The 25,675-nt window shown below is 40.6% G+C and overlaps 1 protein-coding gene across 3 annotated transcripts in view; it reads left to right on the top strand.

Moving 5' to 3' along the window:
• The window catches only part of PLCB3 (phospholipase C beta 3), a 244,207-nt gene extending 219,056 nt beyond the window's left edge, over positions 1 to 25,151 (top strand). Inside the window, exons 27-33 of one of the 3 annotated variants that reach the window (XM_073605354.1) lie at positions 3,597 to 3,801; positions 7,206 to 7,338; positions 7,454 to 7,530; positions 10,124 to 10,213; positions 12,687 to 12,744; positions 13,140 to 13,226; positions 24,998 to 25,151. In XM_073605354.1, coding sequence (XP_073461455.1) covers positions 3,597 to 3,801; positions 7,206 to 7,338; positions 7,454 to 7,530; positions 10,124 to 10,213; positions 12,687 to 12,744; positions 13,140 to 13,226; positions 24,998 to 25,096 — 749 coding nt within the window. In that variant the 3' untranslated portion in view covers positions 25,097 to 25,151. Of the gene's footprint in view, positions 1 to 3,596; positions 3,802 to 7,205; positions 7,339 to 7,453; positions 7,531 to 10,123; positions 10,214 to 12,456; positions 12,589 to 12,686; positions 12,745 to 13,139; positions 13,227 to 18,813; positions 19,546 to 24,997 lie in introns of those variants that run through there. The other 2 variants (XM_073605353.1, XM_073605355.1) reach the window with 2 other exon arrangements.
• The last annotated feature ends 524 nt before the right edge of the window (positions 25,152 to 25,675 follow it).

Below are 25,675 nucleotides of genomic sequence, written 5' to 3'. Positions count from 1 at the left end.
GTTAAAGTGACTGGTGATTTAAACATGAGAAGCATAATGAGTGCAATAAATCGCATCCAAGGTGTCTAGTGCTATATAAATAAATACAATAAATAAATACAATAAATATTGCAACTTTGTGTTTTCTAGTGTTTAGACACAGACCGCTTCATGCTCTTAGCAGTGGTTAATACTGTTTTTTCCTTTTGAGGGAATATAGCACTAGACACCTTGGATGCGATTTATTGCACTCATTATGCTTCTCATGTTTAAATCACCAGTCACTTTAACCCACAGGAGTGGTAATAACTGCCATACATATTTCACTTAAAGGAATACACACGTGACACTTTTGATAAAACCGTATATATGCAGACATTTCTTCTGCAACTTTGGGACAGCGCCACACTCACACACTTTTCTTTTTTCACTTTTTCCGCTCATTCCACCCCCTGTGGAGTCAGCGTATGTGAGGGCAGCAGTCTATCAATTTAGGAATATACTTCCCACCTAGGCTTCTAATTACACCCATTAGCGCGGACTCCCTATTTCCTCTGTTACATAAAATAAGAAATACAAGCGAGTTCTAATCTTCCCGCCACAGATAATGTGCATGATAACGTCACCCATCACGTCTAAATTCCGTCCTATGCGTTTCGTCACACAGTGATATCAAAAACATTGCACTGGAGGAATGGAAGTTAATGTTTAGATCCATGCAGTGCATCTATGTTTAATCCCAATTTTGTGCACAATATATTTGCCCACAGATTATTATGTACGTGGACTGTTTCCACCGATTAATTTTCATAGACATATTTTGTGTTGCACTAGAATTTTTTTATTCACTACTGACATATAATTCTGTTGTTATACTTTTAAGGCTGCACTCACTTTGATTTATTTATGTATGAATTTGTTATCAACAAGTTTCATGCTAGCTGCTTTTTCACTCATTCAGTACATTGAGAAGCAGGAATTTTTTATGCTTTTTGATTCATCGTGGTCCTCTGTTTAAACCTTTTCAAAGTTCTACAAGATTGATGTCCGGATGCAGCTTTTAGCTCTAAAGTTCTTGCAGTTGAATAACTTTGAGTCTGAAGTTGGGTCTTTGACCCTTGTTGGGCTTGTTTGAATAGTTTTTTTTGCCAAGTTGTTGTCCATGCTTCTCATTCATTGATTGGGGTTATCCCAGGGTCTATGAATAGTTTGCCTATGTCCAGTACTGTATAATTAACATAAGAGAACTTTTGACTTACCTGTAAATTCTATATCTTGGAATCAAGTACAGCACAAACAAAAGATTTCCAAGCACACTGCCTGCAAAACAACCAAATTGGCCCTTTCTTAACAGTTTAGGTTAAAAACAGAGGGTTTAGTTTGCACACATTTGAAAATACATGTGTAAGCCACAGTGCCCATGCCAATGGACCTCGGTATATACTGCAGTCCTAACTCTAAATTTCCAGAAGTAGGAGCACATATAATAATAGATAGAATAAGGGCAGGTGTGCCTTCTGGGAGCCCACCCCTCCTTAAAAGTACAGGGACGCACGGGACACCTAGCAAAACACAATGGCAGCGAAGGTATCCAGTGCATGCCTGCACCCAATCAACCTTCTGTACAAAAATGTGGCATCCTCCCCAATCTGTAACTGGCCTTTGCAGCAAGGTGCATATGGAAGGGTGATGCACATGACAAACAAACAAAAGATTTCCCAGCACACTTACCTGCCAGCCTGCAAAACAATCAAATTGACCCAGTCTAACAGGGAGTCCAGTATAGACACCTTCTTTTCCATTCGTTAGTTACTCTACATTGCTTGCTACAAAGCTGAGAACTCCTGGATTGGGGTAGGGTTATAGGGATGGTGCCCAGGTGCATGTCTTCAAAAGCTTCCCAGTGTCTAATCATCTGAAGGTATAAATTGTGCTATTCACATCAGTCGTTGCTCCCCAAAAAAGTAGTTTTTTTTTACCACAGTCTTATGGGTGTACACAAACTAATTTACCAATTGTGTATTTTTGTGTGGAGGAAACCAAAAGCATGCAGGCAGTGTCTCTTATGGTAATCAAATGTGCTGAAATCCAAAAAACACACTGCTAAACGACCTTGCATATTTCTAGCAAACTTTTGGATAAAAACCGGGTTTTTTGGTTTAAATAATGCAAAACATATTCAAGCTAGGCAACTGCATCAGTTATTCCTCTCTGACTGGTTCATGCTCTGCTTTTCAAAATGCCAAATAATTGCTTAAAGCATACGTCAGTGGGTATATAATGCAAATATTGGGCAGATGACTCAGGTCTGCTCAATGGCTGCACTATACAATAGAAATTGAGATGTTGGTACTTCAATACAAATAGTGTGTGTAGATGGCAAGAGAAAGAGATGGATATATTTTATATGTATTATAATATAATTGTGTGTGGGGCGGACAATTTTCACATATTGATATTGTACATTTACATCAGTTCTTGCCCTCAAGGAGCTTATAATCTAAGGTCCATATCTCCATGCATACATACACTATGTATACATTATGGTCAATTAACCGAATGCTTTTTGAGTGTGGGAGGAAACCGGAGTGTGGTCAACCACCTCTGTGACCAAGACCCGGTAGGTGGGGCGAAACATGTCAGGGGCAGAGCAGCACTGGCTGAGGCCATACACAGCCATATCCACATCTGAAGCACTGGATTGGTTTTGAATGGCTTTTTCCCCAACATAAGTCCACGTTTCTGAATTGGTGCCTGATGCCTGCTCCCACTTTCTGAATATCAGTAGGGACACCTGTTATCCTTTGGCTGTGAGCGGCATCACAAGTTCACACGTGATCACAGGAAACCGGAGTACCTGCAAGGCCAAAACATTCATGGCGCACACCCACAAAAAACACAAGGTTCTAGGTAACATTTTTTAACAGTTTGCAGAGGGTTATACCAGAATCTATACCATAAGAATTCTAAGAGTTTCTATAGAATCATATTTCATATCAACCAGACAATCTCAGCTGGGCAGATTTTACATAAGAGCTGAAAATGTATACAGACTCTTGCATGGCCATCTTCCATAAGTAAAGGTACCCATTGACATTCGATCTTAGTCACCCCATTAATAATTGATTGACAATCTCACCACACAATGACCACCAAAAAGTGACAGCGAACACAGGGAAGGAAACTTGGTTCCATTACTGTTCTCCCTCTGCATGATAAGTGGTGCTGAGCACCCCCTTCCCTACTAGTAACACTAAATATTGTCATAAGCTGTAATGCTACAGTGTGGGGTTGTAGGAAGCAGGGTCTTTTGGTTGGTATCTTTTTAGAAAGTTTTTTTTTTGTCTTTCCTGGAAAACGACCATCATTTTTTTAAAATCAGATTTCAAGATAACATATGAGTACTATCAATGCTAGTTTTATAATATAACCTAAAGATGAATGTAGGCTCTCAGTCCAGTCTCATCACCACCCTATTTGTATGACTGAAAGGAGAATGAAGAAAAACAAAACCAATTTTGTCGTTGTGCTCCAGAAGCAAGCTTAGAGGACATACCATTACTGATATAAAGGAACCCAAAAAGATTTAGGAATTTGCTTTCTTTTTACAATATTAGATGTACAAGCACCATCCTTGGAGGAGCTAAAGTTACAGAAAAGCTTTGTGAAATTGCTTTGTCGGCAGTACCGGGAATTGCGTCACATGCACCGCAAGCACCTACGCAAAGTATCCTCCTTGTCCAAGGAGCAGAACAGCAGAGTCATACAGCTGCAGAGCATACGAAAGAAGAGATTTGGGAAAAGTCAAAAAGGCGGACAAGAGTGAGTATTGCCAGCAGAACTCATACTAGATCACTGATGCTGCGTTAACCTGAAATAATATCCGTTTGGAGTCTTAGATCAGTGGAGCTCATTTTATAGCTCTAATTCACAACATTTCAGTAAATTTTACTGCACTCATTGAAAGGTAAATTAAACTGTGTTGCCATCTGCTGTATTATGATTCCTGAAAGGAGACATTGTAGAGATTAATAGTGTGCAAAAATTGTTACCTATGCATTATTAATGTTCAGAATGCGTTCTTTATTCTATCAACCACTGATACTATAAACTTTATTAGTGTGTAAAAACAAATTTTAGGCCTTATTAAACTTTAGACTTAATACTATTATAATTATTATAAAAGAAAACCAATTTTGTCTCATAAATATGTGTCCACCATCAGATTGTAATATGAGTAGCGGCTGCTAATAAATTTCACAAAAAAACATACAATATGCTTTGTCTACTAAAATAGAAAAGGCTCTATTCCAGAATAATAAATCTGGAACACAAATTCATATGATTGCTTTCATCCAAGTGAGTCCAAAGAGTTTATTTCAAGTCTCATATAGGTCAGGAAACGATGATTGTTGCTTCAAAGATCCTATCACCACACCTTGTGGGGTCCCACTTCCTATAGGTGTTGCATTCAACAGATCGAAGTATAAATAACAGCTTGGAATCAACCAATGTTTCCATTGCTTGGTACTTCTGACAAGGGAAGGTTCCTTATACATCAGACTCCTGGGGAAGAGGTGCCCTGTGTTTAAGGTGTAGTGGATACCGGTTGCAGCCGATCAGAGGAGGATTGCAGCTGGACAAAGTGGTTGATTCCAAGGCGTTAGTTATACTTAAACTGGTGAGTGTAAAACCTATAGGGAGTACGACCCCACAAGGTCTGGTGATGGGATCTTTGAAGCAACTTTAATCATTGTTTTCTGCTCTATATGAGAGTTGAAATGAACTCTTTGGACTCACTCGGATGAAAGGAATCTTATTAATTTGTGTTTGAGATTTAATATTATAATTATATTAAAAAAAACTCCTTTCCAAAGATGTACAGGCAGGTTACTGGCTCTTCTAACCTTAAATTTTACTAAACTGATGGACTGGGCAGTGTAGTTAAGGTTGGTAGCGTTGGCAACTAACTGGTTTTACAATATTTGCCGATTGTGGCCAATTTATTAGGTACACCTACCTGCTACTAAGTAGGGTCCCGTTTTTGCTACCTTTGTGGAAAGAAGCTGCTCAAAACAATTCTTGGGATCCAGGGATTAATTGTACCATACAGATGTTAGCTATGTGTTCATGCCACATGCTTCCCATTTCACATAATTTATTGCTATTAATGCTTCGTATACCCTACTGTCTGCATTTTTCTCCATGTTCTCAGACATCCAGTTTTTGTGATCCTAAGCCCTTTATTTAGCCTCATGTTCTTGTTCTTAGCTAACAGGAGAGGTATCTTGCCTTGTCCTCTGCCATAGGCCATCATGATAAATATCTTGATCATCTCAACAGCTTGTTCAGGGATGCACTGCTGCACAATACAATATATAGTGTTTTTTTCAGCAGTTGAGAACTGTCGGTCAGCCTAAAAGTATTCCCATTCTCTGATTTCTCTTAATAAAAAGCCATTTTCACCCACAGAACTGACACTCACTGTATGTTATTTTGCACTATTATTTGTGAATTCAGCATATTATGTGAGAGCTGGTTGTGGCACAATACTTGGTCAAGGTCACGTTGAACACACAACTTGTTAACCTTAATGTGTTTAAGCAACTAACACTCTTGTCTCACGCTTCATATATAGTGGCGAAAATAATTATTTGATACCCTGCCCTCTTACAAAGAAATGAAGGGTCTATAATTGTTTTTATAGGTGTATTTTAAATGATAAAGACAGAATATCAACCACAAATCCAGAAAAAAACATAATACAAATGTTATCTATTGAGTTGTTCAGTGAGTAAAATACGTATTTGATCCCCTACCAACTAATAATAAAATCTGGCTCCCACAGACTGTGTACAGTATGTGCTCATGTGGTACACAGATTAGTCCTGTCAATTGAAGAAGGTGCTCCTAACGACCACTCGTTATGTGTATAAAAGACACCTGTCCACAGAATCTTTCTTCTATTCAAACCTCACCATCATGGGCAAGACCAAAGAGCTGTCAAATGACATCAGGGAAAGATTGTAGATAGACCTGCACAAGGCTGGAATGGGCTACAAGACCATCAGCAAGAATCTTGGTGAGAAGGAGACAACTGTTGAAGCGATTATTCACAAATGGAAGAAATGCAAAATAACCATCAATCGCCCTCGGTCTGGAGCTCCATGCAAGGTTTTGCCTCATGGGGTAGGGATGATCATGATAAAAGTGAGGGATCAGCCCAGAACTACATGGGAGGAGCTTGTGAATGATCTCAAGGCAGTTGGGACCACAGTCATCAAACAAACCATTGGTAACACAAAACGCTGCCATGGATTGAAATCCTGCAGCACTCGCAAGGTCCCCCTCCTCAAGAAGTCACATGTACAGGCCCATCTGAAGTTTGCCAATTATCTAAATGATTCAGAGAAGGATTGGGAGAAAGTGCTGTGGTCAGATGAGACCAAAATTAAGCGCTTTGGCAGTAACTCGACTCGCCGTGTTTGGAGGAAGAAAAATGCTGACTATGACCCTAAGAACATCATCCCTACAGTCAAGGTGGAAACATCATGCTTTGGGGCCGTTTCTCTGCTAAAGGTACAGGCTGACTTTGCTGCATTGAGGGGCCAATGGACAGGGCCATGTATTGTAAAATCTTGAATGAGAACTTTCTTCCCTCAGCCAGAGCACTAAAAATGGGTTGTGGATGGGTTTTCCAGCATGACAATGACCGGAAACATATCACCAAGGCAACAAAGGAGTGGCTCAAGAAAAAGTACATTAATGTCATGGAGTGGCCTAGCCAGTATCCAGACCTTAATCCTATAGAAAACTTATGGAGGGAGCTGAAAAGTTGACAAGCAACAGCCAAGAATCATTAAGGATTTAGAGAAGATCTGTAAAGAATAGTGGACCAACTGGATTTTTGGTTGATATTCTGTCTCTATAATTTAAAATACACCTATGATAAAAATTATAGACCCTTCATTCCTTTGTAAGTGGGCAAACTTACAAAATCTGCAGGGGACCAAATCATTTCCCCCACTGTATCTAAGAGCTACTTGGTGCATGAGTGTAAATGACGAGCATGCCTCAGAGACCTTAACATAGTGTGCAGGTGGTATTATACTAATTTAAAGTATTGGTTTCTATACAGAGCTGCACCAGATTTTACATTCTCTAGTTTTAGTACATCAACCCCCATGTGTTCTGTATTAATGTGTATTATGATGTTTTCGGTGCAGTTTGCTCTCAGAGCAGGAGGAGCAGCAGAAGAAGCTGCTGGACCTACAAGGGGAGCAGCAGAGGCGCCTTCTGGAGATGAGGGAACTTCAACATGAGCAAGAACGTAAAATCAAACACATCCACTTGCAGCAGGTATTGAAAGCTTCTGAGCTGTGGGTGGGGGAACATTGCCCTCCCTTAAGCACATTATCTATATCAGCAGCTTACTGGCAGGTATCAAACTACAATGTTATTGGTTATCTTTTAGGACATTCTGAAGCTGCTGGACGTAGCTCAGTCGTGCCATACTGCTCAGCTGAAGAAATTAAAAGAAATCAATGAAAAGTGAGTAGTGTCAACAAATCTCAGGATTTATTTATATATATATATATATATATATATATATATATATATATATATATATATATACACATACACAGTATCTCACAAAATTGAGTACACCCCTCACATTTTTGTAAATATTTTATTATATCTTTTTAATCTTTTTATGTGACAACACTGAAGAAATTACACTTCGCTACAATGTAAAGTAGTGAGTGTACAGCTTGTATAACCGTGTCCCCACAAAATAACTCAACACACAGCCATTAACCACTTGCCGACCAGCCACTGTATATATACGGCGGCAGGTTGGCTCTCCTGCGCAAATCAATGTACCCGTACATCAGTCCATGCATGTTGAACTGCGGGCGCTCGCAGGTCCCACAAACAGGAAAAAATGTAATCAAATCAATATTTGATGTGACTATGTTTTAGCTTCAAACCAGCATGAATTCTTCTAGGTACACACACTGCTTGTGTACACAGTTTTTGAAGGAATTTACCAGGTAGGTTGTTCCAGTAATTTTGGAGAACTAACCACAGATCTTCTGTGGATGTAGGCTGCCTCAAATCCTTCTCTCTCTTCATGTAATCCCAGACTGACTCGATGGTAAGATCAGGGCTCTGTGAGGGCCAAACCCTCACTTCCAGGACTCCTTTGTTCTTCTTTATGCTAAAGATAGTTCTTAATGACCTTGGCTGTATGTTTGGGGTCATTGTTCTGCTGCAGAATAGATTTGGGGCCAATCACACTCCTCCCTGATGGTATGGCATGATGGATAAGTGTCTGCATGATAAATTCACCTTCCAACTTGCATATCATTGGACACCAGGCACTCCTTTCCATCTAGCTTTCCAAGTTTACATGCTGGGAATACATAGAGACAGACGGATTTGAGGCAGCCATGGTTAGTTCTCCAAGTTTGGAACAACCTACCAGCTGAGCTCCTTCAAAAACTGTGCAAGTGTACCTAGAAGAACTGAGGCTGGTTTCAAGCCAAAGAGTGGTCAATATTGATTTGATTTGGATTTCTCTTCTGTCCATTTACTTTCCATTTAGTTACTTTATCAAAATAAACTATTACCACTTCTATTACTGAAAGTTTACTTAAATTACATTTTTTTTTACACCTGCCTAAAACTTTTGCACAGTACTGTATATATTATTATTCAACTGGAAATAGGAACCCAATTCAGCAAGGCAGGTACTGGAAAATTATAAGATGGAAAGAGTTAATTGTATGATGACTATGTAAAGACACTATAGGAATGCAAAGTAGTACTGGAAGTCCTCTGGTGTCCAGTAGGAAGTAGGTTACGGTTTCCTGATAGAATGTACAGTATTTCTTCATGTAACCAGTGATCAGCATAGTAGCCAGTGTGCTCTTCCCAATATAAAGGTTATGATGATTTTCTTGTGTCCAATGAAATGTACACTATTCTTTGTGTCTGCTGTTATATGTATATACCACAGATCCTTGCTGATCTTGGGACATTTAATTCCTGTGTAAGGTCCTAAGCCGTACTGTCAGTCCGTGGAGCCATTATCATTAACCAGTTATTTTTGGTCCAATGGTCAGTTTGATTTTTATTATCTGCTATTGCTCCCATGTCCCTAGTAATCTGCCATATATGGAAGAGCTCAGAACACAACACTATATTCCCATAGAGGATTTTTGTAATTCTGGAAAAAGGCCACTGCAGTATGGTTGATGTGATTTCCATCTCATTGTCTCCATCTCAAGCCATGCTCTTTTTCAAATGTCATTTGTTGTGCCTTTTAACAAAACATTTTAGCAAGGTATTTTTGTTTTATTATGGCTTAGATGAAATCTAAATTCCTACAAAAACCAAATTCATTTCTAAAGGGTTCAGTTTTTTGCAAATGTACATAAAACCGCAGCTGATATGGGACTTTTTGGTATTATACACTGGCATGTGTGTACCACAGATTGAAAAACTTTGGAGACCTTAATGTGATTGTAAAGGTTTTATGCATTAAGATAAAAAACTTTATGTGTGCAGCAGCCCCCCTAATACCTACCTGAGCCCATCTAGATCCAGCGATGTTGCAGGAGTGTCTCGGCTGCCCAGGACTCCCTTCTTTATTGGCTGAGACAGCAGTGCAGCGCCATTGGCTCCTTCTGCTGTCAAGCAAAGTCAGTCAGCCAATAAGGAGAGAAAGGGGTGGGGGCTCTGTGTCTGAATGAACACAGGGAGCTGTGGCTCAGCTCGGGTACCCCCATAGCAAGATGCTTGCTGTGGGGACACTCAGCAGGAGGGAGGGGCCAGGAGAGCTGAAGAGGGACCCGAGAAGAGGAGGATCTGGGCTGCTCTGTGCAAAACCACTACACAGAGCAGGTAAGTATAACGTGTGTTATTTTTAAATGATGAAGGGTGTAGCATGAAATACATTTGTCTGATTATGTTCACCTTTTATAGTGTCACCAGAATCAATAATGGGGGATCTATTAAACACAATCACTCATTCACTTCATAGACACTCCAGCTATTATATACACAAGTTGTTTCTGTCTAGTGCGTGCACAGTTTTTAGTTGCATGACCTGAAAAATTGTTTACAAATGACTCTACAGGGAGAAGAAAGAATTACAAAAGATTCTGGACAGAAAGAGACATAATAGCATCACCGAGGCCAAGTCACGAGACCGTCAAAAGAAGGATGGGTCAGTAATTGATAATCAAATGTATTCATATCTTTGTTAAATACTTCTTCAGATTCATTTCTTTACTACATCTATTATATGGTTTAACCATTTTGCCTATTGGAGCTTTTTTTTTTTTTTTTTTCCACACGTTAAAATCTGCTGCTTTTTTTTTTTGCTTAAAATTATTTTAAAGGAGGAGTACAGCTAAAGCTTGTTTGGCTGTACTTCTAAGGATCACAGGAGTGCAGTTCATCCTGCACTCTTGTGACTCGTTTTCAGCAAAAGTCTGCTCTCTGCTGACATCCCAGAGACGGTCCAGGCTCGACATCATCACAACCATGGAGTCAGGATCCGCCCAGATCCCTGGACTGACACTCGGACCAGCCTCTCAACGAGCCTCTGAGAACCTAAGCCAGCCACTCCCGACCCTCCACAGCTCAGTGGGGCAGAGCAGAGAGCTGTGACTGACAGTCACCAGCTCTCTGCTTAGGGATCTGTGAGAAATGAGCGATCGGCGGTGTTCAATCACTCAGTTCTCCATGTTAGAGGTGCTGGGGGACAGATGCAGCATCGGACAATGCTGCATCCACCTAGGTAAGTATGACTCTGAAAACAAAAAAAAACAAAAAAACATACTTCTCTTCTAAACTTCTCCAAAAATATGTATTTTCCAAAAGCAAGAGATTAAAAATGTTGGTAGTTGCAATTATTTGTCACCTGCTATTCGTGCAGTTATTTATGAAATGCATATTATCAAGAAAAAATACCCTAAAATGAATTTTAATGCAAATACAATATTATACTTATATTTATTTTTGTAAAATATAAAAAGATGTGGTTGCATTGAGTAAATAACAAACGTGTCAAGCCTTAAAATTGCGCACGTCCATAAAATCAAAAAAACGATGGCACCCAAAATCTCCATAGGCGTTTCTTTAATCAATTTTATCTGAAAGCCCTTCACCAGCTGTGAAAGTCAGTACCAAGCTTACAGCTGCCATGAGCTTGCTTTAACCCCTTGTTTACCATACCATTTATACACATACCTTGGTAGACAAGAGGGTTAAAGAACTATCTTTTTTTCATTAGTTTTTTTTTTTTAAATCCCCAGCAGACCAAATGCATATAGCTCTTGGTGCCATTCTTAATGGGGGGCCCCGTTGTCTCTTAAACACACCTGTTTGCTGGCTGTAGCTCCACCCCCTTTTGAAGGCCATAATATGGGCGTTCTGTGGGGGAGGTACAGCCAGCACATAGCCCCTTCTAAGCTGAGTGATCTCTAATATGACTGAGCAATCAATGCAGCTTGTTAATTCATAATAGTAAAAGATCATTCAGAGCTGCAGCTCTGTGTAAAGTATTTGTGTGTGTACAAGTAGCCCCAGATACTGTACACAGAGCTGCAGCTCTGAATGAGCTTTGACTATTATGAATAAACAAGCAGCACTGATTGCTCATTCATAATAGTGACAGATTGTGCAGAGCTGGGACTCCTTGTGTCTATCAGTGGCTGCTTGTACATGTATACAGTAGAGTAGTACAGTAAAGTATACTGCAGTGCTGTGTGAGCTTTCAGCCTGAAATTACTGATCACTAGATTGTAAAATTTGAAAGCTCACTCAAGTGCTGCAGCATTGTCTCCTTCAGCAGAGGGGCTTTGGATGTTTAAAAACACCCCTGGTAGACACACAGTGCGGCCAGCTATGTTATTTTTATTTTTTTTTAGAGATGACAGTATTGGTCTCCAAAGCAACCCCTACTACCAAAGACCAAAGCTGTCCATCACAATTCTATCACTGTGTAAGCTTTCTGTTTTATGAGTCGGACTTCGGAGGGAGGGATGAGGTAAACATGTCTGACCAGTGACCACATTGCTTCGAAACGAAGGGATGGATTTAATTGGGACCAAGTGTTATATGCACTTGGTCCCCTGGGGAATTGAAAAATAAAAAAGTAAAATTATATTCTTTAAAGTGGTTCTAAAGGCAGAAGGTTTTTTACCTTAATGCATTCTATGCATTAAGGTTATAAAATCATCTGGGTGCAGCTCCCCAGCCCCCCCCTTTACTTCTATACTTGCTTGAGCCCCATCTCAAACCAGCTTTGTGCATGAGGGCAGCGGCTCTCCTGGGTATTTGCCTCCTCATTGGCTCAAACAGCAGCGGGAGCCATTGGCTCCTGCTGCTAGTCAATCACAGCCAGAGAGCGGGAGGCAGGGCCAAGCTGCGCTGTGTGTATGAATGGACAATGTCTATTTACAGGAGCACGGCTTGGGAGTGCCCCTGCTCAAGTTTCCCATAGCGGCTTGCTATTGGGGGCACTCAGCAGGTGGGAGGAGCCAGGACCACTGGCTGGAGACCAAAAAAGAAGAGCAAGTAAGTATAACATGTTTGCTATAAAAAATTTTAAAAAAGTGACAACCTTTAAAATCACTTTAGCACTTGACATTTTTGAGTAATCATTCTGTTATCAACACTTTATTTTTATGCAGAGAACTCACTGAGATTAACAGACGTCACATCAATGAGTCGGTGAACTTTCTACGCAGTGTAAGTAACCTTGGTCATATGAAAGGTTTTACAAATGTACATTATTTTGATGTAAACCTTTTTCCAGGGTGCTGAAACAGTGCTTCAGTCAGATAGTCAACTCAGTTTGCATTTATTCTGTACTGTTAACCAGGGATATTTTACCTTTAAACTATCTAGTAGAATATCAGGGTGGGTCTGCAGCATCTCTGTGGGACCTTTTCCTGGCCACCTGACAGATCTGAGATAGGCTGGCACGATGGGGATGTTGAAGTCAGATGGCAACATAGCAGTAGCCACAGTGCCCTGGAAAGACTGAGGGGACCAAAAGTGTTTATTAAGGATGAGGAGAGTGGTGAAGTGCTGGGGGAATAAAGCCATTACCATTGCACTACTTATCAATTTTCTCTCAACAGTTAGAAGAAGCACAAAAGAGACGTCAGGAAAAGTTACTAGCAGCTCACCAGGACACAATACAGAGGATAAAGGATGAGGAGCCTAAGGTGAGCATTGAACTCCATCTTCTTAGCTATATATTGCAAACATAGGAGACTTACACTAACAGCTGTGCATTTTCTCCTCTGTTCATAATCTTTTACTCACTTTAAAAACGTCTTTGTAAAATTGGCCATTTCATAGTGTTCACCACAAAGGCAGTATTTTGTGGTGCTGACAGATTACATTCAGTATACTTTATCAGGACCTTGGTACAAAATGTAAACTGGTAAAAGCTTCCATTTCTTATAAAAGGTAACTGCACAGTTTCCAGAATAAATGGTATTCTCATTGTTTTTATGATGGGTATGCTTATATTAAGAGGGAAGAAGTTTTGACTAATGTGTTCAAGTGGTCCTACCACAACTAAATAAAGTAGCATTTTCTGATGGAGATAAGGAGTTGCACCTATGTACTTTCCCCATGCCAGGTATCCTTTAAGCTGTCAACTTTGGTTTATTGAACTTCATAGGGGGATGTGTTGTCTTGTCTGAATACCAGTATTTGTAAAGAGGAGTCTTTTGAGTCTTGTATGAGTTTTATTGAACTCTGCTAAATGTGTTTATATATGTTGTAATATAATTTGAAGAAAAAAAATGCAAAGAAAAGTATTATCTTTTGCCAAAAGTGCCTCCTTCTACCCACAATTCCTCATTTCTATGTTTTTAGAAATATATTTTTTTTATTCGTACACTGCAGGACACAGGCAGAATATTCCTATACTCTGGTACAGGCATGTATCTTCAGGTGACTGAACAATGGCAAAGTTTTAGAGGACATGCCCCCTGGGCACCTCCCCTGTAACCCTGCCCCAATATGTGAGTCCTCAGTTTTGAGGTGGTGTCTGAAAGCGATAGGATGTTCTCCTTCACAGAGAAACTCACCCTTCGCTTAAAGGATAATTGCAATTTTGTTGGGAAAAAAAACATTCCCCTCTGCGTGATCAGTGTGCATTGCAGGGATTTTAACAAACTTTGTTGCAGATTCCTACCTATTTTTTCTGCTCTGTAGAAATAGCTCTTTGTTAGATCACATCTTGTGCAGGACTGATTCTGAATGGGAGCCACTAATTTATTTACAAGCATCTGATGGCCCTTTCAGGGTTCTGATGAAAGAGGTTGTAGTGTCAGCATCCCTGTAGAAGTGGCTAACCCTTAGGGATTATCTCACCAAAAATGACATTTTTGTTGCAGAGGATGCCTAAAACCTGGCAGAATTCTTCATATGGGCAGGAAATGGCATTTCTTGGGGTGTTCTGTACATCAACTGTGTACATAACACCTCCAGGTTGCCATATTGCATTGAACTTTATAGAAAATTACTGCAGCTGCAGATTGACAAGGAAACGTCATTTTTAATAACATTTCAATTACAATATTGCTTCTGTAGCAACTGTAAATGTTATATATTTTTTAATTGCTATATTTTTTCCCACAAAATTGGAGTTACCCTTTATATAGTTCAATATTTTTCTTTATTTTATCTTCCAAATTTTCAATCAAACCCTCACTGTCTTCTAATGCTAGCAAAGAAGCAGTGTATCTTGGTCGACGCAACCTCAGTAAACCCTTGGGAGCCATACTCGGCCCCCACACTGTGGGGGACAGCCTGGTATGTTGTTTTGGGCTATGAATCTTGCATGGGCGCTCACTTTGGCACTTGGTGCAATGTGTTGAGTTAGCTGCATGTGCTCTACAGATCCAAGGCTGTGGTCCATCACTTTGGAACCCAGTCTCTGAAGACCACTGGGGAGTATGCCCACCGTGACAGACGAAGCCTGGACTTTATTTACAGTCCAGCATTGTGAACAGGTAAGACAAGGTCACGCTGTATCTATTACCGTTACTTTGGATTTACCTCACAATGTAAACGTCATTCAAAATAGTCTCAGGTGGACAACCAGGTGTTAAATCACACCACTGGTTGCAAATTCCTAATGACTTTCACCTAGAACCCTTAAACGATACTCAGGTGCTTCCTCCTGCCCTTTAACCGCAAGGATTTGTTACAGGACGGTCTATACCTTGGTTGCCACATATTCCATATGAACACGCTTGCCCTATACTCTGCATCATGTTCCATGGGTACTCAACAGGGGAATACCCTAACGTGTAGTTATTGCGGAGACCAGGCGAAAAGGAGCCAATGCAAAATCGCAGGTGAACATTTGCGCTGTGAAAGGTCTGCACAACACTCGCCAAAGTGTTGTACAATGTAGGGCACTGTGTCAGAAAGTTGGGTCTCCATTTGAGGTCATGGGTCTTACAGCAGGACAATGACCCAAAGCACAGGTCAAAAAGCACCCATAAATGGTTTAAGACAAACACCTGGAGAGTACTGAACTGGCCAGCAATGAGTCCAGACCTAAATCCCATAGAGCAGTGGTTCTCAGCCCTGTCCTCAAGTACCCCCAACAGGCCATGTTTGCAGTGTTTCCTTTATCTTGCACGGGTGCTTTAAATCAGAGTCAATGGCTTGGTATTTTGGACCGCTATTTTATGTAAGAGAAATTTTTAAAACATGGCCTGTTGGGGGTACTTGAGGACTGAGGTTGAGAACCACTGCCATAGAGTACATGTTGAGAGATCTCAAACCAGAAGTTGGGAAAAGGAACCCTTCCAATTTGAGAGACCTGAAGTAGTTAGCAAAAGAAAAGTGGTCCAAAAATCCAGTAGAGCGGTGTAAAACTCATCGATGGTTACAGGAAACATTTAGTTTTTAAAAGGGGTTTGCTACCAAATATTAAAATTGAGGGTGCCAATAATTTTGTCCAGTCCATTTTTGGAGTTTTGCGTAGAATGTGTCAGATTTGGCTTTTTGTTTCTCCACTTTTTTGTGTCATACCAATACAAACAAAAGAAATAAACATGAGAATGCCTAAACATTTGTAATTGCAACAATTTTCTTGGCGCTTGGTGCTAATGTTTTTGGCCATGACTGTATATACACAATCCTTTAATCACAGTTGATACACAGGAAGGCAAAAAAAAAACAAAACAGCAAAGCATGATCCAATTTGCTCCAGCAGGGGGAAAAAAAAATTTCTGATCCCCAAAGAGTCAGTCGCATAGTCCCTGGATCAACTTTACCTATTAATGTTATCCAGTTATATTATGTACATTTAGGAAAGAATCCAGGCCTTTTTTGAAGTAATCTACTGAGCTGGCCAGAACCGGCTCTTGAGGGAGTATATTCCACATTGTCACAGCTCTTACTGTGAAGAAACCTTTCCGTATTTGGGGAAATTTTTTTCTCCAGATGTAAAGCGTGCCCCCTTGTCCTCTGTAATGCCCTTAAAGTGATTGTGAAGGCTCGTTTTTTTTCCCTATAATAACATGTTTTACTTTCCTTTTCTGTGCTGTGGATTTGCACAGAGCAGCCCGGATCCTCCTCTTCTCGGGTCCCTCTTCTGTGCTCCTGGCCTCTCCCTCTTGTTCAGTGCCCCCACAGCAAGCAGCTTGCTATGGGGGCACCCGAGCCGAGTCACAGCTTCATGTGTCAATTCAGACATGGAGCCCCGACCATGCCCTGCCTCCCTGATTAGCTAGCTGACTTTGACAGCAGCAGATGCTAATGGCGCCGCTGCTGTGTCTCAGCCAATCAGGAAAGTGAATCTTGGATGGCGTAGACATTGCTGGACAGAGAGAGACCTCAGGTAGGTGTTAGGGGGGCTGTTACATACAAAAGGTTTTTTTTTTATCTTAATGCATAGAATGCATTAAGATAAAAAAACCTTCTGCCTTTACAACCACTTTAAATTGAAAACTCAACACCAAGTTCACTATATGGACAACTTCTGTATTTATACATGTTGATCATATCCCCCCTTAGGCTGGGTTCACACTATTGCAAATTGGATGCGTGTTTCCCCGCATCCAATTTGCATAGCAGGAGATTGTGACCGGCTCTCTATGGAGCCGGTTCGGACCTCTCTGCAGCGGCTCCGGTGCGAATTGCACAGGAGTCCTGTGAGTCTTTTGGTCCATTTCAGGTCAGAATTCAGCCAAAAAATTTGGGCTGAAATTGGACCTGAACCGGTGAATGGAGACGCACTGGACCTCCTGCTGTGAGCCACTCCAATGTGAACCCAGCCTGAATCTCCTCTTCTCAAGAGAGAATAAATTCAGTTCCTCCAATCTTTCCTTATAGCTGAGCTCCTCCATGCCTCTTATCAGTTTGGTTGCCCTTCTCTGCACTTTCTCCAGTTCCTCCAGTGCCCAAAACTGAACTGCATATTCCAGAGGAGGTCTTACTAATGATTTGTACAGGGGCAAAATGATATCTCCCTCTGGAGTCTCTACCTCTCTTAAGGCTTAGTTCACACCTATGCAGTTTGCTTTTGATCCGTTTCTGCAGTGCTTTTTTGCGTTTTTTTTTTTTTTGGCCAATTTTTTGTTGGGCAGATTAAAAACACACTATATTCTTTTCTGCAGCTTCTCCATTGAACTCTGCTTAACCAAAAAAGCACCGTTTCGCGTTTTCCCCACCCCCCCAACTGTAGTATCCTCTGCTCCCCCCCCCCCCCCTTCTCGCCATAGCAGTGGTCTCTGCCCCCTTTACATCACCACCCACAGCAGTAGTGTCCTCTGCCCCATTCACATCATGATTGCCCACAGTAATGAACTTTGCCCTCCCACAGTAGTAATAGTAGCAGCAGCATAGTACTGAATTGAGGGCTGGAGCTGCCGGCGTCCTAGCATGTTCTTTGGACCTCGCAAGGGACACCTTGCTTCAAAATCCAACATTTCATGATGGATATGAAATCTGATTACAAGGGCTTACATTCTCTAAGAGAAATCTCCTCCTGCACTTCTACCCACCCCTTCCACGGTGGGTGTTTCAAGGCATTTTGGAAACAAGCCTTGGTAGGCCAGTTGTGTAAGGCCCTCACCTGGTCTTCTGTTCATACTTTTTCAAAATTTACATTTTCTGCTGATGCAGCTTTTGGCCACAAGGTACTCGCAGAGACTATCTGAGATTGGGCCTGTTGATACAGTTCTGTTTGCCTCATTGTTGCCCACCCTTCCTATTCATTGCTTGGGGACATCCCAAAATTCTGTCTGTGTCCTATACAGCAGTGGTTCTCAACCCTGCCCTCAAGTACCCCCAACAGGTCATGTGTGCAGGTTTTCCTTTTATCTTGCACAGGTGCTTTAAATCAGAGTCAATGGCTTGGTATTTTGGACGGCTATTTTATCTAGGAGAAATTCCCAAAACATGGCCTGTTGGGGGTACTCGAAGACAAGGTTGAGAACCACTGCTGTACAGTACGATTAGAATAAGAGGAATTCTATAACTTGGAGTACAGTACAAGATTCAGGCAACCCTCCTTTCCATTCTCTGCCATTCTTGGTTTACCCTCCATTGCTTGCTTTAAAAAAAATAAAAGGAAGACTCGTAGAGTTGGGTGGGTTTATGGGGAAGGCATCCCATGGGGCGTGTTCTGTAAAGCTTTGCCAGCGTCCAATCACCTAAAAGTACATGCCTACAATCATGGTGTATGAATATTCTGTCTGGGTCCTGTACTATATTTCAAGATATGGAATTTACAGGTAAGTCAAAATTTCTCTTATTTTACTACCTTATTTCTTTTAGCTGATGGCCCAATTGGAAGAGGAGTGCCAAGCTGAATTCCGACAGTTACCCCAAGAAGTTCAGCGATATCTGCAAGAAGAGGGAGGCAATTGGGGTGGGGGGAGTTCAGGTCCGCCATCTTCTACACAGAGCACCCCTTCTTCTATCACACGTGGCTGGGGATCAGAGCTTGGAGATGGGGATCATTTACAGACCCCAGAGGACTCAAGTGATGAAGCTACTCGACTTTGACCCCCCCCAAAATCTAAAACTTTATTCATATACATATATATATACTGAAGGCCACCTTTTTAAAACAAGATGACAGAGGTCATATCTACTTGTATTTTTATTTTTAAAATGTACAAAGGCACTTCGTATAATCTGGAGACCAAATTAAGAGTCAAAGGACCTCACCAAACAGGAAACTGGGCATCCACAGGACAGTTATGCGAGAAATGAAAGGTCACGTATACATCGTCCATGTCAAAGACTGGAGTACTCACAGGGAACGGTCTCCTCACAGGATGAATCTACTGTATAGTTGCTGATCTTTTATGGTGTAGATGATGCGTGCATGCCCCTGAATGACACTGCTTGTGCAACACTATGTATATGTGACACTGTTTGAGTGTGTGTTGTAAGTTGTGTGTGAAAGTGGAGTGTGTGCGCGCCTGCCGCTGTTTTACCCATTGTATGTATTTTTTACGCACATTTTATTGCTCCAATAAAATGGTGAGAAACCGGGCTTTATACTGTGTATCTACATTTTATTAGTGAATAAGCAGTCTCATTTCTAAGTTGTTTGTTTTTTTTGTTTTTGTTTTTTTTTTTGTTCATTTTACTGTCACAGATGTAATAACAAAAATAAAAAGGAGTAGTAAGGCTTGATTAGCGAAAATCAGATCTCAATTAGGACTCCTTTATATGCACATTGAAGTCACCTTGAATGTCCAAGAGGAGGCATGTGAACTGAATGCTGATTGGCAAAATGATCGGAACGTATCCATGGCAATAAGGCAAATGTGCTTCTTCACACTGCGTAGCACAACAAACTAACCGCAGTGGATGCAAACATTACTTTCTTTAAAAAAAAGGTTGACTCCCAGAGGTTGCGTGTAAAATTGCCAACATCCCTTGAAATTTGTATAAAGAAAAAGAAACCTCGAAAATGAGAATTTGAGGGCAAATATTTAGAAAGTATGAAAGAGGTTTTTTATAAAAAATATATTCAATTTATTGATACAAAAAATTCATAAAACCATGATTTCGAATAGCAACAATCACATTCATGTAAGCAACAGTAATACTACATTCAAGATTTGACAGAAATGGTGAGAATCCCACTGCATAAATGATGATAATCCATGAGAGAGTCCAACGCGTTTCGAAATATATAAATACAATCTTCATCGACAATTTTGCCATTTCTGTAATGTAGAACAAAGTATAAATATATTGTATGAAAGGAGATCATACCATAAAATTAATGTTCAATGCCCAACAATATGTTCAAAGAACTTACATGTCAAAAAAGCATGATTGGAAATTCCTCCATACCATCAGTCGCCCAAAAAGCCTATATTAGCCTTTCATCATGCAAAAGAACCCAAGGATATGAATATCCAACAAGGGCGTCAAAAAAGAAAAACCTAAATACGGATAAGGGACCTACAAGACAAAATGAATAAATACATATATATCAAAAACTATAAAGTATCTAGAATATCAATTAAATATATGTCTCGAAGGAGCAAACCACAGAATGCCACATGGGGAGACCTAAAACCGTCCCTCAAAAAAAACGAGAGGCAGGGGAGGCTAAAACCCCCCCCCCAGACAACACAGGTATGGAAAGAGGTGCAAGAAGCCTGAGAGAAGAAAAGAAACTAGAAAAATATATTGGATCACACTTAGTTTTGTATGGTCCAAAAGTGGGCCCGGGGAAGTGATAGCCCCAATAGAATGGTCCAACCCATGTATGGGACAAAAAACAATTTTTGATGTATATACATACATGGGTTGGACCATTCTATTGGAGCTATCACTTCCCCGGCCTTCTTTTGGACCATACAAAACTGTAAGTGTGATCCAATTTATTTTTCAAGTTTCTTTTTTTTTCTCTCTGGCTGCTTGCACCTCTTTCCATATGTGTTGTCTTGGGGGGTTTTAGCCCCCTCCGCCTCTCGGTTTTTCTGAGGGAGGTTTGAGCTCTCCCCATGCTCACCCGGGTGTGGCATTCTGTGGTTTGCTCCTTCGAGACATATATTTAATTGATATTCTAGATACTTTATAGTTTTTGATATATATTTATTCATTTTGTCTTATAGGTCCCTTATCCATATTTAGGTTTTTCTTTTTTGACGCCCTTGTTGGATATTCATATCCTTGGGTTCTTTTGCATGATGAAAAGCTAACATAGGCTTTTTGGGCGACTGATGGTATGGAGGAATTTCCAATCATGCTTTTTTGACATGTAAGTTCTTTGAACATATTGTTGGGCATTGAACATTAATTTTATGGTATGATCTCCTTTCATACAATATATGTATTTATACTTTGTTCTACATTACAGAAATGGCAAAATTGTCCCTGATGAAGATTGTATTTATATATATTTCGAAACGCGTTGGACTCTCACTCATGGTTTATCATCATTTATGCAGTGGGATTCTCACCATTTCTGTCAAATCTTGGATGTAGTATTACTGTTGCTTACGTGAATGTGATTGTTGCTATTTGAAATCATGGTTTTATGAATTTTTTGTATCAATAAATTGAATATATTTTTTATAAAAAAAAAAACTTTCATACCTTCTAAAGAATTGCCCTCCAAATCCAATTTTCGAGGTTTCTTTTTCTTTAAACATTACTTTCATTATGATGTGGTGCCGTTTTATTGCTGTCTGTGACTCAGTTGGGGAGATTTTTCCTCTCTTCCTGTTCCTGTGACAGCATCAGAGACTGGAAAGATTTCTGATCACTTCCTGCACTAAATCTTCCCAATGGGGACACAGGTCAAGAAAAAAAAATCTGATGGAGTATTATTCTGCCTCTATACAAACAAATACCCCTGTTTTGGTTAGTCTTATCTATACATCACTAGACTTCTGTAAACTGAGTCTTGTATGAATTAGACAAATATTGTTACACCAGTGAAACCAGCTTAGTTGGTGCATTTTCTATACATACAGGCAGTCCTTGTTACATACATACGACTCTTACTTACAAATGGAGGGCGACAACAGGAAGTGAGAGGAAATCTACCCTTAGGAAGAAAAATTTACTCCTGTAATGCCCTGTACACACGGTCGAAATTTCCAACGGAAAATGTGCGATCGGAGCTTGTTGTTGGAATTTCCAACCGTGTGTGGGCTCCATCTGAGTTTTTCCGTCGGAATTTCCGACACATAAAGTTTGAGAGCAGGATATAAAATTTTTTCTGACAACAAAATCTGATTGTTTAAATTCCGATTGTGTGTACACAAATCCGACGCACAAAGTGTCACGCATGCTCAGAATAAATTAAAAGGAAAACTATTGGCTACTGCCCCGTTTATAGTCCCAATGTACTTGTTTTACGTCACCGCGTTCAGAACGATCGGATTTTCTTACAACTTTGTGCGACCGTGTGTATGCAAGACAGGTTTGGCCAAAAATACGATGGATTTTGTTGTCGGAATGTCCGATCATTGTCCGATTGTGTGTACAGGGCATTAGAGTTATCATGGTGAAAACAGTGTCTGCACTGAAGCTTTATCACCAATCCTTGTTTCCACGACAACCCAGAATTTTCAAAATCCAATTGTCACAGGGACAGAAAGTGAGGTGAAATCTTCTGAACAGGGGCACAGACAGCAAAACAAACATTTCAGGGAAGTTAATCCTTCCCTATGCTATCCAAAAAACATAAAAACATTTTTTGGGCTGGAGTTGCACCTAAAAAAATGTGCCTGTTCCAACTTGCTTGCAAATTCAACTTAAGAACAAACCTACAGAGAGAGCCTTGTTTGTAACCTGAGGGCTGCCTGTACTGATATATTTTTTGGTGAGTTTTGATCTAGGTCAGTGCCAGGGTTAGTGTTTGGGTCAGTATTTTTTGGACGGGATTTTTTATTTATTTTTTTATAAATTAGTATCTGTCAATGTGTTTTAGGTAGGATTACAGAAAAGTAAAATGTGCACTATTGTTTCTGGGCTGTACTATGGGTATAAATGACAATCAACATACACGTGTAGTATCACTGCAATCGTCAGAAGCAGGACGATTTATTTTGGGTTGTTCTTTGGTAGGTTATGGTAGTAGCAAGAAATATATACAATTAAATTTTTTTTAAAAATTGTTTTTTTTTTACTATTTTGGGCCAGTTTTCCTTTTGATAATAAAAAAAAAACAGGAGATATCCATTATCATTTACCATCAAATGAAAGCCCAATTTGTCCTGAAAGCAAGGTATAAATCACCTGGATGCACAAATTGGTGGTGGTGATATGTACAGTTTTACCTAAAACATGGTAAAATTGGGCTTAGGCATTTAGATTTTTTTTTACTCTTAAGCGCGAAGAGGTTAAATATACTTAAACCAGTACTTTGTCCGTTCAGGGCCAAGCAGCATATTTGTTTACCCCTATCCTCAGTGGCATATACATGTCTTTCCTTTGTTCGCCAATCACAACGTTCAGCATCAGGAGCCCGAAGATAAAAGTGAAGTGAGGATTTAAAATTGAACACAGACCCCAGATAACACAAGTATAAGCATGTTCCCTTGAGCAGTCTGGCTCTTGCTATCGTGGAGTGTTTTTAAAGGACTCAGGACTAATAAAAAAAAAAAAATAAAACCTGTAATGACTTTAAAAGAAGAAGCTGGTAAAATTGCACAATGTTACCAGTAATGTTTTAACCTATGTTACTTGTGATGGAAAATCCAGTCTTTTCTTTAATTCTGTGTCCCCTAAATTATGTTCTAGGCATTATTTATGTAGACCAGGACAAGCTCCAGTTGCATCACAACACTGCTTTTTGCAGGAGGCTCTATATTTAAAAGAATTCTTCCACGTGGCTATGATAGAGATAGTGGTAAACTATATACATTTTTTTCAAGTATTTTGATTTTGATGTTGTACCATGGTTTCATTATTTGATGGTTTTAGACGGTGAAGAGAGCATTTAGGTGGTCTAAAGCAAAATTTCTTTTGCACAATAACTAAGCTTCTACAATGTTTGCACATAAGCTTAATTCAACCCTTCATCCCCTCCATGCTCACAAACTTCACAACAGATTGGGTCAAATACAGTGTTGCCAACCCCCCCGAAGTGAAATTTACCATATTTCTCTATTTACATTAAGGTCAGGTTAATAAAACCCAGCCAGCACAGAGTTCCCCCTTACATCAGAGCCTACAGGATTCCCCCTTACAGTGCAAGGGGAACTCTGATGTAAAGGGGAACGCTGCAGATCTTAATGTAACGGGGGGCGCTCTGATGACCGGAGACCACCTTATATCAGAGTGCACAGCGGTCCCCTTTTATATCAGGGTCTGCAGCATTGCCCTTTACATCAGAGTCCCTAGAGTTCCCCTTGCACTGAAAGGGAACCGTTACATCAGTGCCCCCTTACCTTACTGTATTCACTCCCCCCCTTACATCAGTGAGCCCCCCCTCCCCCTAGACTGGCCTTGTGGCGCTGTCACTGACCTCCTCTCAGGTGTACCATGTAGGGCTCAGTCAGATGGTCCTCTACAGGGTCCAGTTTGGCAGCTCTAGTTTCATCCTATATTTTCCTCTCTACAGTCCACACATGTCTGACTCCTCCTGTGACCCCCATCCCAGTGGCGCTCCCACTCTTGACTCCTCTGCAGGCTCCCCCTCAGAGACTGCAGATATGATACGAGAGATTAGTGATCCACTGTTACCAAGTATTTTCACAGGTACTCGTGGAAATGCTCCCAATACCGAAACCAAAACTTTGTTGTGCGATTTCCGGTCATACAAGATAAATGTGCGCAAATCTCACTGCAAAGAATTGCATACGATTTGAACAGGAATGCAGTGCAATTCCTGTCTAAATAGTGTGCGATTTCCCCCATTGCTCTTGTGTGTGTGAACCCAGTAAAGAAAGTGAAGCGCCATGTAGTGCAGCAATAGGAAGTTTATTAAAATGTTAGCTGACCTCAAGCTGACATCACTTCTGCCTTATACCCACAGGAGTCCTGGAACTTCTCCTCCAGCCCTGTGAGCACCTCCAGTGGTCGTGGTTTGCTATCATCGACAGGACGGGGACACTGCAGATATGGATTTGACTAGATATTTACTTTGTGAGTTGTTATGACATTTTAATAAACTGCCTATTGCTGCACTACATGGTCTTTCTCTTTCTTTACTGGGTTCATGAACACAGGACCAGTGGGTGGAAATCGCATATGATTTACTGCATTCCTGTTCAAATCGCATGCAAATCTTTGCAGTGTGATTTATGCCCATTCACTGTGTATGGACGCAAATTGCACCGCAAAGCATTGGTACTCAGTATCGGAGACTACTTGACCAAATGTTTTGGTACTCGTACTCGCCAATAAAAAATACTGCATCGGTGCATCCCTGCAAGAGATGGTCGGAGACTGTGCGGACATGATAAAATAGATTGTCAGAGACTGTGTTGCCATGATACAAGAGTTGGTCTTATGGTAATGATGAGCGAGCTCTCACCTGGCTAACATGGTAACACCACATTGCTGCAGCAGCCACCAAAACACTAGACCCACAGACGATCCTGCTATACACTCCTCCGTCTCCAAACTACAAGTAGGAGAAGCAGACACGCCCACTTTGATTTTTCTGCAGTGCATTCTGCAGAGCGCAGGCACAGCAGACCAAGTCCAGTAT

Source organism: Aquarana catesbeiana, linkage group LG11 (assembly GCF_042186555.1).
Source record: "Aquarana catesbeiana isolate 2022-GZ linkage group LG11, ASM4218655v1, whole genome shotgun sequence".
Classification (NCBI taxonomy): Eukaryota; Metazoa; Chordata; class Amphibia; order Anura; family Ranidae; genus Aquarana; species Aquarana catesbeiana.
The sequence above is the reverse complement of the archived record's forward strand: the minus strand, read 5'-3'. Positions and strand labels throughout refer to the sequence as shown.